Genomic DNA, 16,640 nt, shown 5'->3' on the forward strand with positions numbered 1-16,640 from the left:
GTCCTGCAAACCACTGTTGACCACAAAGCCTAGAAGAAGAGCATCCTGCAGAGAGACCACTGCAAGTTTTCCTTTCCTTCCTGACCGTGAGCGGTACCCCGAGCCCCGCGGCCGTGAGCAGAGGGGTGTGTGCCATTTCGGGGCAGGTGCTAAGACACAGGGGTGCCCACCCTTTGCTCATGCCTCCCCTCTGGCAGCTGCGTGCAGATGGCGGTTAATTTACAGGACAGCAGAGCCTGGGTGCTTGAATCACCTCATGGATGAGAGCCACCCAACAACAAGAACACCCATCTTAGGCTGTAATGAGAGAGAAATAAACTACCATTGTGCTACAGCAATTGAACTTTTGAGGGTCTATGTTCTAGCACAGGGGAGACTCAACACATCACACACGTGACTTTATCAGGAGGAGGTCCCGAACACCTTGCATTATAAAGATCTCCTTAGAGTCTCTGTACACTCCTACTTTTCATCATTGGTGGTGAGAATTACGCCTAATTAAAAAGATAATAATGCGAGTCTAGCCCCTGGTAGAATTCATCATCAACTTCAAAGCAGCGTCATGGGCTCTAATGCAGTTGGACCAAATTACTCAGGAAAGTGTCAACACAGACATGGCAGGGGAGTGGGGGACGAGCCAGCGAGATGCCAGCGACACTGCGGACGCTCTGCTCGGGCTCCAGGGAGACACGTCTCACCTGACTCCCGTGTCTGGCCCCGCACGGACTCGCTCCAGGGCCCGGCCGGCCCTCGTCTCACCTGACTCCCGTGTCCGGCCCTGCACGGACGCGCTCCAGGGCCCGGCCGGCCCTTGTCTCACCTGACTCCCGTGTCCGGCCCCGCACGGCCGCGCTCCAGGGCCCGGCCCCGATGGCGTTGAAGGCCTGCATCTGCAGCTCGTACTCCGTCCATTCCTCCAGCCCCTCGACCGTGAGCTCCCTCTCCAGCCGGTCGCTGATGACTTGGGCCAGCACAGTGGACGGGAGGTCGGGGCGCCAGCACGTAACTCTGTAGCCCACGGACTCGGGGTTCCCATTGTACTGTGAGTCAGGCAGCGGCTGAAAGTGGACAACAGTCCGCGGTGAGCCAAGGTCTTGGAGCCGCCCCCCGTGCGGGTCTCCACGCACGGGCCTGTCTTAGGGGGCCAAGTCCACGGAAAAGATATTCTGGGGTGAATATTCTTATGACCTTTATTCTACTTTCCCCTGGAACTTTTCTTCTGCTAATTAAATGAAGTCCTGTCAGTAACTTTGGCTGGACATAATTTCTTTTAATACATTTCAGCTTAATTTTGTGGGGAAATGTTCTGATTCAATATCAACCCGGCTCTCTTACAAATACTGAGCATTGGTTCTGTATCAACCTGGCTTAAGGACTTAACAGATTCAGCCTGTAGGGCCATCGGCTTTCCTCCCCAAAGAATATTCCTCGGTTCCAAGAAGCCAGTGAGTCATGCTACTAATTAATAAGACAGCTGGGGCTGGTCTGAGATCCAACACCGACTGTAAAATGCAATACTTTCTGGTTTAATGATGAGATTACTTTTGACCGGGACAAGGCAAGACTAGTAAATGACTAAGCTCTGGGCTCCCACGCAGGCCCCCCACCTCCCAACTCACCACCCAGCGGAGCCGCAGGCTGGTCTCGCTTGCGGTTCGGACGGTGATGCTGGTGGGGGCCACGTCCGGGGGGGCCTGCAGGGTCTGGATGACCCGGGAGGACTGACTGAAGGGGCTGGCGCCGACGACATTCACCTGCTTCATTCGGAACCTGGAAGCAAAGCCGACGACTGGAGTTACTCTGCACAAGAGGTAATGTGCAAGGAGGGAAACCCGCCCACAACTTCCAGGGGTACGGGGTGGGCGGGGGCGCATATGTGTCTGCCTGCGTCACAGAGGCCATTGCTCAAGGCCGCGCTCTTTCCACCTGGTTTCATTACAACTGTGAATTACATAGATGGCCTCTTTCCCTAAAAGCCTCCACAGAATGGTAAACGCACCGCAACTCAGCAATTTCCCGTTCCAAGGGAAGCATGACTGGATGGGTTATGTGGCCAGAATCTGTGCCATCAGATGCCCTTGGCTGGTTCAAGTTTAGGGCGAGACCAGGGGATTAGAGCTCAGGTAGCTCTTTAACGGAAGTGGAATGTCACAATGTCGCTACCAGATGACAGCTTTGAAATTCCAGCGTCTCTTAATGACCAAGGGTGCCCTGCAACCCATTCTCTGTTGGTTCAGGAGAGAAGCAACGGCCCCAGAATCCACACCCTGCGACTCTCACCCCATCGCTGACTTGCCTTTTTCCTTATCTATAGAACGAGGGTGGAATTAGATGTCCTTTAAAGTCGATGCTAATGTTCTCAGTTTTTATCTCTTCTTTTTTTTTTTTTTTTTTTTTTTGCGATACGCGGGCCTCTCACTGTTGTGGCCTCTCCCGTTGTGGGGCACAGGCTCCGGACGCGCAGGCTCAGCGGCCATGGCTCACGGGCCCAGCCAGTCCACGGCATGTGGGATCCTCCCTGACCGGGGCACGAACCCGTGTCCCCTGCATCGGCAGGCGGACTCTCAACCACTGCGCCACCAGGGAAGCCCTATCTCTTCTTTATTAATATGTACAACTATTCAAATTGAACTTATATACCAGAAGAATATCCCAAGTAGACACACATATTAATTATAGGGGCTTCCTAAATTTACGTGATTTTAAGACAGGGACACTGATTCTAATCACACTTTCTGACCTCTGAAATAACTACATAGCTTATATAATTTCACATGGCAAGTCTTGCATCCCAACAGGTCATTTTATGCTGAATGTTTTTCTCTAAAAACAAGTGTATCTTGATTCATCTGCTCTAATCTTAGGAAGGATGTTAAAATGAATGTAAGTTAAACAGCATCTCTCATTAGTTTTTTTTAAAAAAAACCCTAAGTTTGGGATCGTACTGAAAAAGCGTTCTTCGCAAAGATGTAATTTCACCTTTTACTCCCTGAATTTGTCATTCTTAGTCTTTTGTTCCCCGATCTTATGAAATGTATCCATCCTGGCAGAACAGTGACTTTATCAAACTCAGCATCTGGTGATAACTGGAAATTCCACCTCCTTCAGTGACCTTATGGGGAGTCACCATGTCTCTAACAGCCCATGATCACCCCACCCTTTGTTAAGGCCAAGGATGTATTGCCTGGATACGTTTCAGGGTCAAGGAGCAAAGGTTAAATGGCACATTAAGTGCTTGATTAGTGCTAGTCCTGGGCGGGGAGGGGGAACAGAAGGGTATTCTGAGGATGTCTGCTTCGTGTACACACAGCACGGTAATGGTCCCCAGAGGTCGTGGACTTTTGTAAAGAAAAGCACCACATCTCCAGCCATGTGGGTCTTGGCTACTAAGCCTAATATACCAGCCATGCTGCTGGCTGCCTGGCCAGCGACGTTGGTGGTAGGGACGTGGCTGACCTAGCATCGGGTACCATCTCCCTGGAATAACACTGCACCGTGTCTCGTGCCCCAGAAGGTTCAATTTACTGTTATGGCCACCTGGAAGTGTCTCGCTTGCACTCATGCAGCTAGGTTTCACTGCTGCAGACAGGGGCCACCTGTGGGGGGCACCCCCTCTTCGTGTGGGGCTCATGGCCTGCCGCTCTCACCTGTAATGAGTGTAGGGCGTGAGGTTCGGGATCTCCAGCGTCTGGGCGTCAGGCTCGTTCTCCTCCTCGTAGAGGGTGACCCACTCCTCCTCGTCGCCGATGGCTCCAACCTGGGGAAGGGAGGTCTTGGGACCGGCTGGACGACACAGGGCGGAGGCTGCCATTCATGTACGTGCGGCCGCCCCGTGTCCCTCACGAGTGGGGCGAGTTGAGTCCTGTGTGTGCACACCCCCAGCTTGGGCCTCTGAGACGTGGGCTTCTCTGTCCCTGCCACTGGGTCTGGGGGTTTTCAGTCACCAGCTCACAATTAGGACCTGGGCACAACTGCCCGAGCGCTCTGAGACTGCGGGTGCAGGAGAGGACCTGGCCGTCGGGTCCTTCATTCCTGCTGAGGGGATAACTCGTCAGAGAAGACCTGCCCAGGACCCCACGGGACCTGGGTGGCCGGGTGTCCTCACGGAGGGTTCAGAGCCGTTTCCACTGCAGCTGAGCAGGGGGCTCAGTCTTTCCCGCTCCCACCCTGACCCCTTCTGCCCAAACACACACCAAAGACACCGCCGCTGGCCGGGACACTGGAGATCCTTCCACAGGGGACTCGCTGCTGCCCTGGGAACCAGCTGAGGTGGTAAAGACCTGCCTCGGGGCACAGCTGACCCCTTTCCAAGTGGGGCGCCCTGCCTGCCCTCTGGTCCTGCCCAGTGATCCACCTCCTGCTGATTTTGTTCCCCGTCCGTGAACTTCCCGTCCAGTTGGCTGCCCTGGAGGTATTTTCACATGGCTCTGACCCTTCCAGGACCACCCAGCCTGCCCCCGAGCCACACCTCTCGTGATTCTCCCCACCTTCTGAGGCAGCTTCTACTTCTGCCTGCTCCAGTCTCTCTGCCCCACTCGCGCCACCTTGCAGAGCCCCGGGGCCTGTCCCAGCGAGAGAACAACGGGGGGACACGAGTCACCACCAGCCAGGGAAGCCTCTGAGTTCTCTTCAGGTCCCTGCATCCCTGTCCCAGGCAGGCTGGCAGGTGGTCATGGGAGGGTGGCGCGAGAATTCAAACGACCTTGGTAAACTGGAGAAACGGACACGGAGGGCGAGAGGGGGATAGCAAACACGGGGCTGGGTGGCACGAGTCCCCAAGAAACTGAACGCAAAACTCCAAATACCCTTGACTAAGCATGTGAAAAGGCTTGGCAGCTCCTCAAAAACCTAGGATCACCACGTGGCTCAGCAGTTTCACTGCTGGGGCTACACCCAGAAGAAGTGCAAACTGGTTCTCTCACAGGTCCTTGTACACACACGTTCACGGCCGCTCTGCTCACAGCAGCCAAGGGAAGAAGCAGCACGAGTGCCCATCAAGGGGTGATGGAGAAGCAAACCGCGGTGCGGCCGCAGGACGGACACCACTCGGCTGAGGGAAGGAGGGGGGGTCCTGACCCCCGCTACGGCGCAGGCGGGCCTCGAACGCGTGATGCGGAGAGGCCAGACCCCAAAGGCCACGTACTGTATGATTCCATTGCATAAAATATGCAGAACAGGTAAATCCATAGACACAGAATGCAGACTGGTGGGCGCCAGGGGCTGGGGGAGGTGGGGAAGGGGAGTGGCAGCCTGACGGGCACAGGGGGGTGGGTGGAGCCCGGGAAAGGTTGCGGAACTAGACGGAGGTGGTGGGGGCATGCTGCAGAGGCGCCAACTCGTGAACCGTACAGGCTGACATGGCTCACTTTACGTTTATCATGATTTCACCTCGGTTAGAAAGCTTCAAAACAAAATATGGATGACCAGCCAGAAACATGTGGCGGGGAAAGAGCAGGAGGTCAGAGCGGGCCATGAGCCCGGGAGTCAGCAAAGCCGCGAGCCGCTGAAGGGACAGTGGGGGGACGCGGCCGGAGCCCAGGGCCCTGCGCCGAGGGGGCCCGCCCTCCGCATCCTCAGCGCGGGACCCCTCAGAAAGGGCCGCGGGTTGGCTGTGGGGCTTTCGCTCTGGTGAGTGTAACCTACAAGTGTAGGGTGGGGACACCTGAGGTCACCACCCCCCGCCCCCAGCAGCACTCTGGCTCCTTTTTAAAAGACCTGGATTTGAATGGAGGCCGCATTCTGGGGGCTCAGGTGGGTGCCGCACGTCTCCGCAGGCCCCGCCTGCCGCTCTCCCTGCGGGCCCAGCCGTCATGACCTAATGGCACCATATAGTCCCAAACGCCCGCACGTCCGCAAAACGCACCCAGTCCCCTGCCCCTTCACGCGGCCGGCAAGCTCCTTCGGGTCTGGGCAGCACCAGGCCTTTGGGAAGCCTCCATGAACGGGACCCCCTCTCCCCCCACTATCCCCCAACCCCCCCACAAGCTGCCAGAAGGCGATGTTCTAATTCTGTGCTGTGCTGGCACCTTCCACGTGCCCCAGTGCAGGGCTGATCACGCCCAGTTCTCACTCAAACACACAGCGCGTGTCGAAGATTTACGCTGCTCACGGATGAGGGAGCCAGCAGGTGCGAAGGTGGTTCAGAGGAGGGCACCCGAGGCGGAGTCTGGTCAGTGCAGGGAAGGAGGCCGCAAGGAGACGGCAACGGGAGACGGGAAACCGGTTAGAAGAGCAGCACAGCGGCAACCTCTGGGTTTGCGGCTTCTACAGGTTTGCACCTCGCTTTACAGGGTCTGGGCCAAATCCTAAATAGTAAGTCAAACACAGTCAGGGTCCTTAAGGCAGAGGAGCCTTAGGCAGACTTAAGGCTCTCGTTCTGGCTGGCGCCCGCAACCTCTGGCCCGCCGGCCGAACCTGGCCTACCTCCTGCTTTGTAAATAAAGTCTCACTGGCACACGGCCTCGCTCACCGGTTCGTGTACGGCCGGCCCCACGTTCATGCTCGCACAGTGGAGCCGCGAAGCTGCAGCAGAGCCCCCCCCGGCCCCCAATCCTACGTGCTTACCACGTGACCTACGCTGCCCGCGTCCCGCCACAGGGCACACGGTGTGTCTTCCGCCTCCTGCCGAGGCGTCTTCCACGCTTGCTGTCACTTGTCCCACGAGCCCCCGAGGTGGGTACAGGGTCTGACTCGCCACTGGAGCCCCAGCACCTCCCCCAGGGTCCAGCCCAAACTCGGGGCCTGACCCGTTGGTTTAACACACGAATGAATACACAGACAAACATGTGCGTGACTTCCAAGGCAGTACTGAAAACGGGCTGCCTGGCACTGAGCTCCAGAAACAAATTATTACCGAAAACATGGTTGTGGTTCTAGACCTCGGCGGCGGCGGGGGTTAAATTTCTACAATAAGAGGTTTACATTTGGATCTAAAGAGACAGGAGCCTTCTCAGTAGGAAGGGGAGTCCTGTGATCCCTGCTGGGCTCCTCGGGCTCTCTGGGTGGATTTCAAGACCATCACGATGACGGACTTCCTAGAAGCAAGGGGCCACTCCCTATGATGCGAGTGTGGCAGGATTCTTTAAAGATAAAACAAACCAGAGCTCCGTGGGGAGGCTGGGATTTTAACAAATTTTTTTCCTTCTTTTTCTTTTAAAGCTAGCAAACAGCACTTTACGATACTTATTACAAGAGCAGAAATGCCACGCATTTCAAATGTCACTCAGCGGGGGTGGTCATTAGGACCCACCGGGGAGCCCGCTGTCCTCTGCTAAAGCCCCAGGGGAGGCTGCCCCACTGCCCACCTCCACGGGAGGGCTCTGGGCGGCCGCTCCCATGGCCGGCCTGCACTTGGCGCCTTCAGACACGCCTGATCTTTTAGTTCCTGGGGTCCTAGACCCCGCCAGCCTTGCCAAGTGGTTTTTCCATCAGAGCCCAAGTTGCTATGGCCGCTGTTGTCATGATGAGCTCAGCACTCGGAGGCCAGGGATCAGTGGCCACTCAGAGGACAGGCATTAACCTGGTCCACAAGGTAACTGCACGCGGAGAGGAGGCCCGTGGACCTGCAGCCGTGCAGGGAGAGGACGAGCCGGACGGGGAGGGCGGGGGGCAGCAGCTCCCGGTTCGTCCAGAGCTAAGGAGAGGGGGAAAGATGCTCCGAGGCTCCACGCTACGGACACCTGCCAAACCCCGGTGTCGGCAGGAAAACCTGCCTGCCCAGCAACCTGCACAGCTCCCGCATCCCCTCGGGCTCTGGGCTGTGTCCCCATGCCTGAGCCAGTGGAGCCTCCCAGGGAGCCCCGGACAGCTGGGGCCCCTCTGCGTGGCACTGTTGGCAGATCGAGGGACAGCCAGGAGGGGACTCAGGGTGGACAGGGCTCGAGGCCAGTTCCCAAAACGTCTGGACAGCCTGCAGCCCTCGTGAGCTGGCGGGGGCGGGGCGGGGTGCCCCTGGCACTGACTGAGCTTTCCTGCTCCGAAGCAGCCAGAAGCAGGGTCCCCGCCCTCCCCCCTCCTCCCCACTACCTTGCTCGTTGCTTATTCATTTACTTTGTAACTATCTAACACTCTTCTTATCTTCAGAAGCAGGAGGGTTGTGAAGTGACCATTTGGTCCTCGGCCTTAAACGTTCCTCCATCTCAAATGCTGCTCTCCTGGGTCTGTGACCCTGGGCACTCCTGGTCCCCTCTGGCTTTCCAGCCACCTGTCCTCTGCTTCCTCCTTTGCCCGCAGTGGCCCCTAAACGACGTCTCTCCCGGGTCTGTCCCGGCCCCTCCTTTCTCCCCTCGGCAGTGTCCTCCTTCCTCCTGGCATTTGGCGTCCCTCCATGAGGACATCTCAGACCCCGGCGCAGCCTTCGTGCCTCCTGACCGCCAGGAGGACGTTCCTGCTTCCAGCCTCTGAGCCAGGGCCTCCCTCCCGACGCCTGCTGCCCGCCCCCTCCCTCTGCCCGATGCTGGGAGGCCCCCCGGCCTCTCTTACCTTCACTTGATTTCACTGACAGGACCCCAGTTTAGAAGCTCCTGACCTATTTGGATAGTCAAGCTCAGTGACTTAAAAGAAAAGAATGACATCTCTTAGAAAAGCCTCTCTTCCTTAAAACAGACCAAAGGTTCAGGGCTGCCGGCTAGCCTGCCCTCGGGTCCAGTCGTGGCCAATGGCCTAGTGAGTCTGCTAGAAAGTCACAGGTCAAGTGGAGCCCCCGGCTGTTGATCTCAGGAAGGACTCCCTTCCCCATCGGTCACCCTACACAGCCCAGCCTACAATGCCCACAACGCTCAGGCCTCAGAAATTTCTGGGCCTCACCTGTTGCGGCCATAAAGTGAGAGACCGGGTCATCATCCAGTTCAGATGGCACACGGCTTCACCCGCCGGCCCAGGCTCCACTGAACCGCCCTCACTGTCCGCAGACTCGAGGCCGACCCCCCCAGTCTTACCTCCCCCAACGTGCGCCTGGGTTTTTGCCACCTTATTCACATCCCCCCTGAAATATCCTTCTAGGAACCAGTTTTTCCATAAAGTCCTCCTGCACCCAAGAAGAGGCTTCTCCTGGAAGCCACCTGTGCACGCACGACTGTCCCTGCACTGGGGGCCCCTGGGGGCCTGCCTCCCATGAGTCTGTGGGCCCCCTGTGCCTGGCCTAAGCCCCACACCCAAGAGCGGCTCCACGACGCCGGGTGGCTCGGGACTGGTCTCGGCACCCCGCCCGCCCTCCAGCTGCAGTCTCCATCCTGCCGTGGGACCCCGGACCCCCGGCTCCTCTCCTGCTCGCCTCGACAGCGAGGCTGGCCTCCTCCGTGTCCGTCACGAGTGTTGGGGGGACGGCATCTGTGTCTGTCCCTTCTCTCCCGTCAGACACAAAGCCTCTCAAGGACAAACAGGACTGCCCACGCCGTCCTGCACCCCGTGTCGGGATTTCGTGCCACTTTCTAAGATCGTGCAGTGCCGGCAAGGATTGGGCCCCATCACTCATGGAGTGGGGTGTGTGTGGAGGGTCGGGAAAGGGACTGGAACACCAGAACCGGCCCAACACATGCTCGTGTGATGCAGGGACCTGGCCTTGGGGATCCGAAGTGAAGGTCCGTCAGGAGACTCTGCTGGGGTGAAGCGTGCGGAGTGCCCAGACACCCTGGCTCGTGCTCAGAGACGAGGAGATGTGGGCTCTCGCCGGCGTTTTCAGACACAAACAATCTCCACCCTTAGTAAAGGTGCTGCAGGCTGCTCACACCAGCTCCTGCCTCCCCTCCGGTCTCGGCTCCCCTCACCACCTGCTCACACGGGGCCCGACCACGCAGCTGCTCAGCCCTCACCACGCATGTATCAGCCACAGTTCTAGTTTCTGTATTTCATGCTCTGACATCCGGGGCCTGGCTAACCCAGCTGGGACTGCCCCTCCCAGGGCAGCCGGGTCCTAGAGATAACAAACAACTCACCTGTGAGCACACCTTTCCAATGCAAACCAACCAAGCCAGAGCCCTCACCCCACCCCCTCCTCCACGGGGCTCCCACACTCTGGACCACTGTCCCCCTGCCCTCGTCGCCCAGGGCAGGTACCAGACAACCAGGGAAGGGCCCTGTGCCCCACAGCCCGCTGGAATGATCCAGACTAGCCAGTCCTCAGCCTGCCCACCCTGCCTTGTCCACTCCTTCCACGGAAACTGCAGTGAAGTCTGTGGTCCACACTGCCCCCCTCTGCCTCCTGGAAGACCCTGGTGCTTCCTCGTGTGGCCCTGCCCGGCATCATGTGCCCCTCCTCTCGGGATCTGTGAGTAACAGATGATCCTTCCAGGGAGTTGTGTCTCCTGATCCACTGGCCTCACTCTACCTGAAGAGAAATGGAATTCACATTTTAAAACAGCGGGTCCCATGCCTTTCACTCTGCTATTCTCTCTGCTTGGAATGTCCTGCGCCCCATCAAAATACTGTGCAACCTTCAAGGCCCAACTTAAAGTTCACCTCCTACATGGAGCCCTCCTTGATTACCCTATTCTGTTACCCGTTTTCTTTCTGATACTGTCTTGGCAACATTTTTTACAACAATTCTCACAAGCCTCATTTTTATTGATTATTACATTACATCTCCATCATCCCTCCCCCATTTCCCCCCAGATTGTGAGTTTCTGGAGGTGTGGACTAAAAGTTTTCCATCTTTGTAATCTAGTATGTAGCATGAATCCTGAAACCTATATGACAGTAGATGCTTAATAAATGTTTGCTGGATCAATGTATGACTAAATGAAACAAGTATAAAACCTAATGACCGGAAAAATGAAACATACAGGCAAATCTAAAATTCCAGTCAGAGAATTAGGATGGAAGAATTTTGAGCGGTCCTCAAAAAGGACAGGAAAATATTACTCTCGTAAAATTTAATTTAGTTTGACAGTTATGATTTTTATGTGCATTGACCTCTATTTCTTGAAAATGACATTTGTAGTAAAACGTGTCCCTCGGTTGTACTTGAGCTGTCACTTACACTGCAGTATTTTCTTCTCCTGTCTTATTTTTAAAAGTCCCATAATAGGACCTAAAAGGATCTGACGGACTAATGAAGAAAAAAGCCACTTCAAACCGTTCATCTGGTACAGATTTCCTACGCAAGTTGAGAAATAAAAGAGAAAAGTCGTCATAAGGGTGTTATTATGGACATTCAAGCAAACAATAAACATTCTGAAATATCCGAGTGTATATGTCACTGTCACCTATCCCCTCAGTACCTAAGCGCTCAGGCAGAGGCATTACGCCAGAACAGAGCTGAAGCCGGTCTCAGCAAATTTACCCAGAGGGCTGGGCCATTGTTGAAGGAGCCATCACAGAAGTGACAACCGTCTTATGCATTTGTGACAGACTGTTCAGAAAAAATGTCACTGTTTCTTCCTATTATGAAAAAGAAATTCAACCACAGTCAAGGCTTATTACAATTGAAATGCTGACAGATACTTATCAAAAGGGCCACCAACAGCCCTAATTCCCACCCATATCGAGGGAAGGAGGAGAGATACTTAGCAATCAGAAATCCCCAACTCCAGACCTCGAAGTGATGAGATAAAAAGCATCTGGCCTGTGACCCTGCCAGAGACAGAACACACCTTCAGAGGTAGGAGATACATAAACAAAGGATGGAAAGTCTCTACTGGGAAAGGGGACCAGGGACGGCTGGATGCGGGATGGTTTTGGCTCCCTGTGACTAAGCTCCCCCACCAGCAGCTGGATGCCCAGCTGGCTTCTGGCTGCACGAGCTGCTCCATCCCAGCTGCCCCCACACTGCCCCCACCGGGGACGCGGCCCAGCTTGCTCCTTTGACTGGAGACCCGCACGGAACTCCAGCACCTCCTGTCCGGAGCACCAGCAGGTCGCTGACCTTGGTGGGCCCAGCCTGGGACTGGCCTGGCGGTCGGCTTGACGCTGCAGCATTTCCCGGGGCTGAACCCTGTGCTGTCTCCACAGGCCTGTCCCAGGAACACTCCCGGTGCAAGGACAGTCCTTCCTCGGAGCCACAGCTACTCAAGCAGCTCTCTTTGAGTCCAAATATTTGCCTTGACTTTAATATTTTTATTATGTGCTGTGTTTATTAAGTGCTTAATCAGTGTGAGTCCGGTGCTGAGGCTCTCAAGGCGCTGTTACTCTCCCAACGTTTTCCCGAGGGAGCAAGGCTGTGCCACGTCCCCGTCCCTGTGCCCTTGGCAGCGCGATGGGTCTCCTACGCCCCCAGCAGCCTCGTGCTGAGGACGGATCCTCTCTGATGTGCCCGGTTCCCGCTCTGGCACCGTCTTCGCTGGTCAGCCTGTCCCTCCCTGGCCTTCCTGGGGCCACGTACTTCCCGGCAGGTCCCAGCTGGTCCCATCCTGTGAACAGCCAGGCCCAGCTGAGGATGGAACACTGGATGATCCTGGGCAGAGCCGGGCATCTGTGTATCTTGTTCCAGGGAACCTCCGATCTTCCTAAGCCTCGATGTTTCCCAACTTGCTATTTAACACTTTTACGGACTGTTAAAGAGAAAACATCACTGGGAATGCACACACCGCAAAGTGGACCATTGAGGGCAACATTTCAGAGAGCTGCTCCCCGGATGCGGGCACACCTCCTGTCCTCGCTCTAAAGGAGGGTCGTGAACGGAGCCTCCCCGGAGGCCCGCGGCCGTCCGCTTCCCCCTCACTTGCCGTGAGTTTCCGGCGCCCTGTTTCTTCCGTGAGTCCCTCTTCCCTCCGCGCTGGAGATGGGGGCACCCAGAGGTCAGCTCGGGACTGGAGCCCACCAGCCCTCGGCACGTGGGGAGTGGGGGCAGGCGTGGGTGGAGTAGGCAGGACCCCCAGCCTGGAGCTCCCGGGTGGTGCGCTGGCTGCAAGCCCAGCAGCCTGGGCCTCACCCGTGACAAGGCAAAGTGGACACACACCTGCCAGGACCGTGTTTTCCCGAGAACTCAATGCCAGGAGAGATTTACTGGGAGAGGCCTGGACCAGGTAAGATGGGGAAACACGGGGCCCCATACACCCCGAAAGCTTTCTCTCGGGGGAGCACGTCAGCAAAAAGAAAAGGAAACAAAGCCTGGCCTTCCACTCTTCAGCCCCTGAGCCGGGCCCTTGGGGGGACGTGTACTTGGAGACAGAGTGTCACTGCACCCCACACCCCAAGTTCTCCGCGGAAAGTGTCTCCAAATGCCACCGCCGCAGACACTGCTGGGCCACCGTGGGCATCTGTGAGCGCCTCGCCCACGGCTCCTGGGCACTGGCCCGCCACCTCCGCTGCTCTGTAGTTATCTAGAGACCAGCACTCAGCAGCCCGCGCTGCGTTTTATTAGCCCATAACACTCCCTGAAACAGTGCCTGTTGAGAAAATGGCTACCATTATGCACAAATAAGCGCTAAATGGGCTTTTTCCTTTTTCTTTCCATTTTCGGATGGAACCAGTTTTATCTGCACCCAAGTGGTACCACCAGCATCTTCATTACAGAAAACCTTGCTCAGAGCAGCCTCTGGAGAAGCCCGGGTGTTATCTTGGCTATTAGACACAGCCAACAGCTGCGAACGGCGAATGGCGGGGCTCCCAGACGCACCGGGCCGGCAAGCAGGATCAAAGGAAAACACGTCCCATTTGCAATCTCCCCTTTTACCGCACGCCATGAAAGTGTGGGAGGAGATGTTTTGCTCACTCTACAGTCAAAGGTTACTAATTAAGCAAAGCATTACGGAACCAGAAATACCCGTAAAAGCTGCTATTTAAAATCTTTTTTTTTTTTTTTGTGGTACACGGGCCTCCCACTGTTGTGGTCTCTCCCGTTGCGGAGCACAGGCTCCGGACGCGCAGGCTTAGCGGCCATGGCTCACGGGCCCAGCCGCTCCGCGGCACGTGGGATCTTCCCAGACCGGGGCACGAACCCGTGTCCCCTGCATCGGCAGGCAGACTCTCAGCCACTGCGCCACCAGGGAAGCCCTGCTATTTAAAATTTTAACCCACGTCTGAGCATCAGCTAATTACAGGGCCTTTCAAGCAGCTCCTCCGATGATGAGGATCTTTGGTTCCATAATTCACTGATGACAACTCCGAGAACGCAGCCTGCTCGGCGCACTTCAACAAGTGGTCAGAATTCAAAGGAAACTTTGCTGCAAAGACGTGGATCAGACGGAGGAAAGCGAACGCCGTCCTGCCACAGAACGTTTTGGCAGGAGCCCAGGCCTTGCTCTGGGGGGCCGCTCAGCTGTCCTCTGCCCTGGCTAACTGTCGAGGTCCCTGGGGATGGGGCTCAGATGTCACCCCCTTCGTGGGCCTCTACAGCCACTTGAAGGACTCTGTCCCTCCTTCCTCACCATCCGCCAGCACCCTGAGCAAATCTCTATAATCACCTCCCCACTTTCTACGTGATTAATCGCTCAGTGGCTGACTCCTTGCTGGCCTGGGTGCCCCCGAGCCCCACTCCTCCGAGGATCCCAGCCCGCGGCCAGGCACAGGGCAGGAGGCGACAACCCCTTCTTGGGTGAGACACTGGGTGAGCGAATGCTGGGACTGCACTGCAGCACAGAGCGCCTGCCTGGGTGTGGCTTGCATCCATTTGAAGGGAATCAGGTGTGGAATATTCCAGAAGACGTCACCTATGCCAGTCACGGTCTCTAGGGCCCCATCATGTTGAGTCTAGGAAAGTTGGAGCCTGCCTGGACCAGCAATGTGCCAAGACACCCTCAGAGAAGTAGTGGTGGTGCACTGAGGCTTCCTGGGGGACAACATGACATGGACTTGGCCTCCCACTGCCCTGAGGCGCCAACGGGCTTCTCAGAGGAGATTTTACTTGTAAAGTGCCTCATGCCTATAGAATGCAGAGCCATGCACATCTTAGATACATAAATATAACCGAATGTTCTAGTGCTCCAGCAGCCTGCAAGACAGGTGCCATCACTGCTGTTCTACAGCTGAAGGACCTGAATGGGAGGGGCAGAGCTGGGGTTCAAGGTCCGGTCTTTCTGGCCCCAATGCCTGCACTGTCCTTGTGTCACTGACAGTGTCGTTCTTCATACCATATGTCCTCAGGGACCTTGTCTGTGGCCCCTCCTGGGGGTGTCAGAGGCCGATGCATGGAATGTGATGAAGGCCAGGAGGGTGGCACAAGGAAAGATCTCCCTCAGAGGCTTCAGGTCTGTTCTCTACCTGGACGGGGCCATGTGTGTTTTAGGAGATGATGGGGGTGGGTCGAAGTATGTTCTGCCTTGAGTCTGCAGATAACTGAGCATTGGCCTAGCAATGAAGTGTCTTTCAAGGCCTTTAAAGAGATGCCCATTCATTGATTTTTTTTTTTTTTTTTTTTGCGGTACGCGGGCCTCTCACTGTTGTGGCCTCTCCCGTTGCAGAGCACAGGCTCCGGACGCGCAGGCTCAGCGGCCATGGCTCACGGGCCCAGCCACTCCGCGGCATGTGGGATCTTCCCGGACTGGGGCACGAACCCGCGTCCCCTGCATCGGCAGGCAGACTCTCAACCACTGCGCCCCCAGGGAAGCCCCCATTCATTGATTTTTGAATGGACACCCTGCTGTAATATGCCTTCGAGGTTAGTAGGAACCTTTCACAGATAAAAGCAGGATTCGTTTGCCCCAGAATGGATATTCATGCTAACCTTTGCCACATCATTGTGATATTTTCTTGGGATAACTTAGTATATGATTGAAAACCAGCTCCAACGAATTTGACCAAGAGAATGGATTAGTACAACATAAACCAGGTAGCAGTCTGTTGGTGGAGTCAGGGCAGAGGATGGAGGAAAGGGGCACCTCATCCACGTGGCAGGAGGAGTCGTTACAGGGGCCGCGTGCGTGTCAGCTCTGGGATGGGGTCGGCTCAGGCCCCTACCCACCGGGTGACGAAATGCTCGACAAATCCTCTTGTCTCCTCTTGGCCAGGAAACGTCTGTAACCCTCACCCCTGGGGTTTGGAACTAAGCTGCTTTTTATAGATGAACATTTACTCTCTAGGAATATTGAAACACAAATGGTTCAAGTAACGAATTTCAGGAGAAAAAATTACCTTTCTGGTTTTGAAGTTCCAACTGTCTGCACCACTACCAGAATTTTTAGACTTGCTGAGTTAACGTTAAAATATTTTAGAAAGACTATTTCCAAGGGACTTCCAGTTCTGGAGATATGGCAGACTAGCTAACCCGAAAAGTCTCCGACCCCAAAGCCAGAGCAGAGCTGGACAGTGTGTAACAGATGCATAACAGATGCATGGCTGGGCGCATGGGGAAGCAAGGTCCATGCCTGGAGGCCAACAGAGTGGGAGGTGAAGCTACAGCCAAACTCGCCGTGAAATCTAAGCAAGCACTGACTATAAGAAAAGATAGTAATCGTCATCGTAGCCTTTGTGTTTATAGGAGACAAGGAAGAAGTGAATACTGGACACAATAACAAGTATGACTTGGAATTAAGGCATTTCAGAATCCTGTACCACTGGGAGGAAGACAAAGATAATGACTAACTTTAGACTTTGATAACGTAAGTTTGTAATTTAAAAGTTTTAGGGCAGCCTTCATCCTTCCTTCCAGCAGCTCAAGGCAAAGGAGCTTAGTCCGGACCTGTGCAAAGAAGGTGTCCACTCAGCTCAAAGGACTGGCCACATATGGGGGATTCAGCAAGTAAGTAAACAGAATGAGGATACTGGGA

At 55.6% G+C, this 16,640-nt stretch overlaps 1 protein-coding gene across 1 annotated transcript in view; it reads right to left on the reverse strand.

Moving 5' to 3' along the window:
* The window catches only part of SDK1 (sidekick cell adhesion molecule 1), a gene marked incomplete at its 5' end in the record, with an annotated part of 840,176 nt that overhangs the window by 109,449 nt on the left and 714,087 nt on the right, over positions 1-16,640 (reverse strand). Inside the window, 3 exons of the mRNA XM_081255449.1 lie at positions 821-1,058; positions 1,620-1,770; positions 3,648-3,757. Of these exons, the coding sequence (XP_081111575.1) occupies positions 821-1,058; positions 1,620-1,770; positions 3,648-3,757 (499 nt within the window). The remainder of the gene's footprint in view (positions 1-820; positions 1,059-1,619; positions 1,771-3,647; positions 3,758-16,640) is intronic.

The sequence above is a fragment of the Mesoplodon bidens genome (assembly GCF_964165515.1).
Source record: "Mesoplodon bidens genome assembly, chromosome: 15".
NCBI classification, from domain to species: domain Eukaryota; kingdom Metazoa; phylum Chordata; class Mammalia; order Artiodactyla; family Ziphiidae; genus Mesoplodon; species Mesoplodon bidens.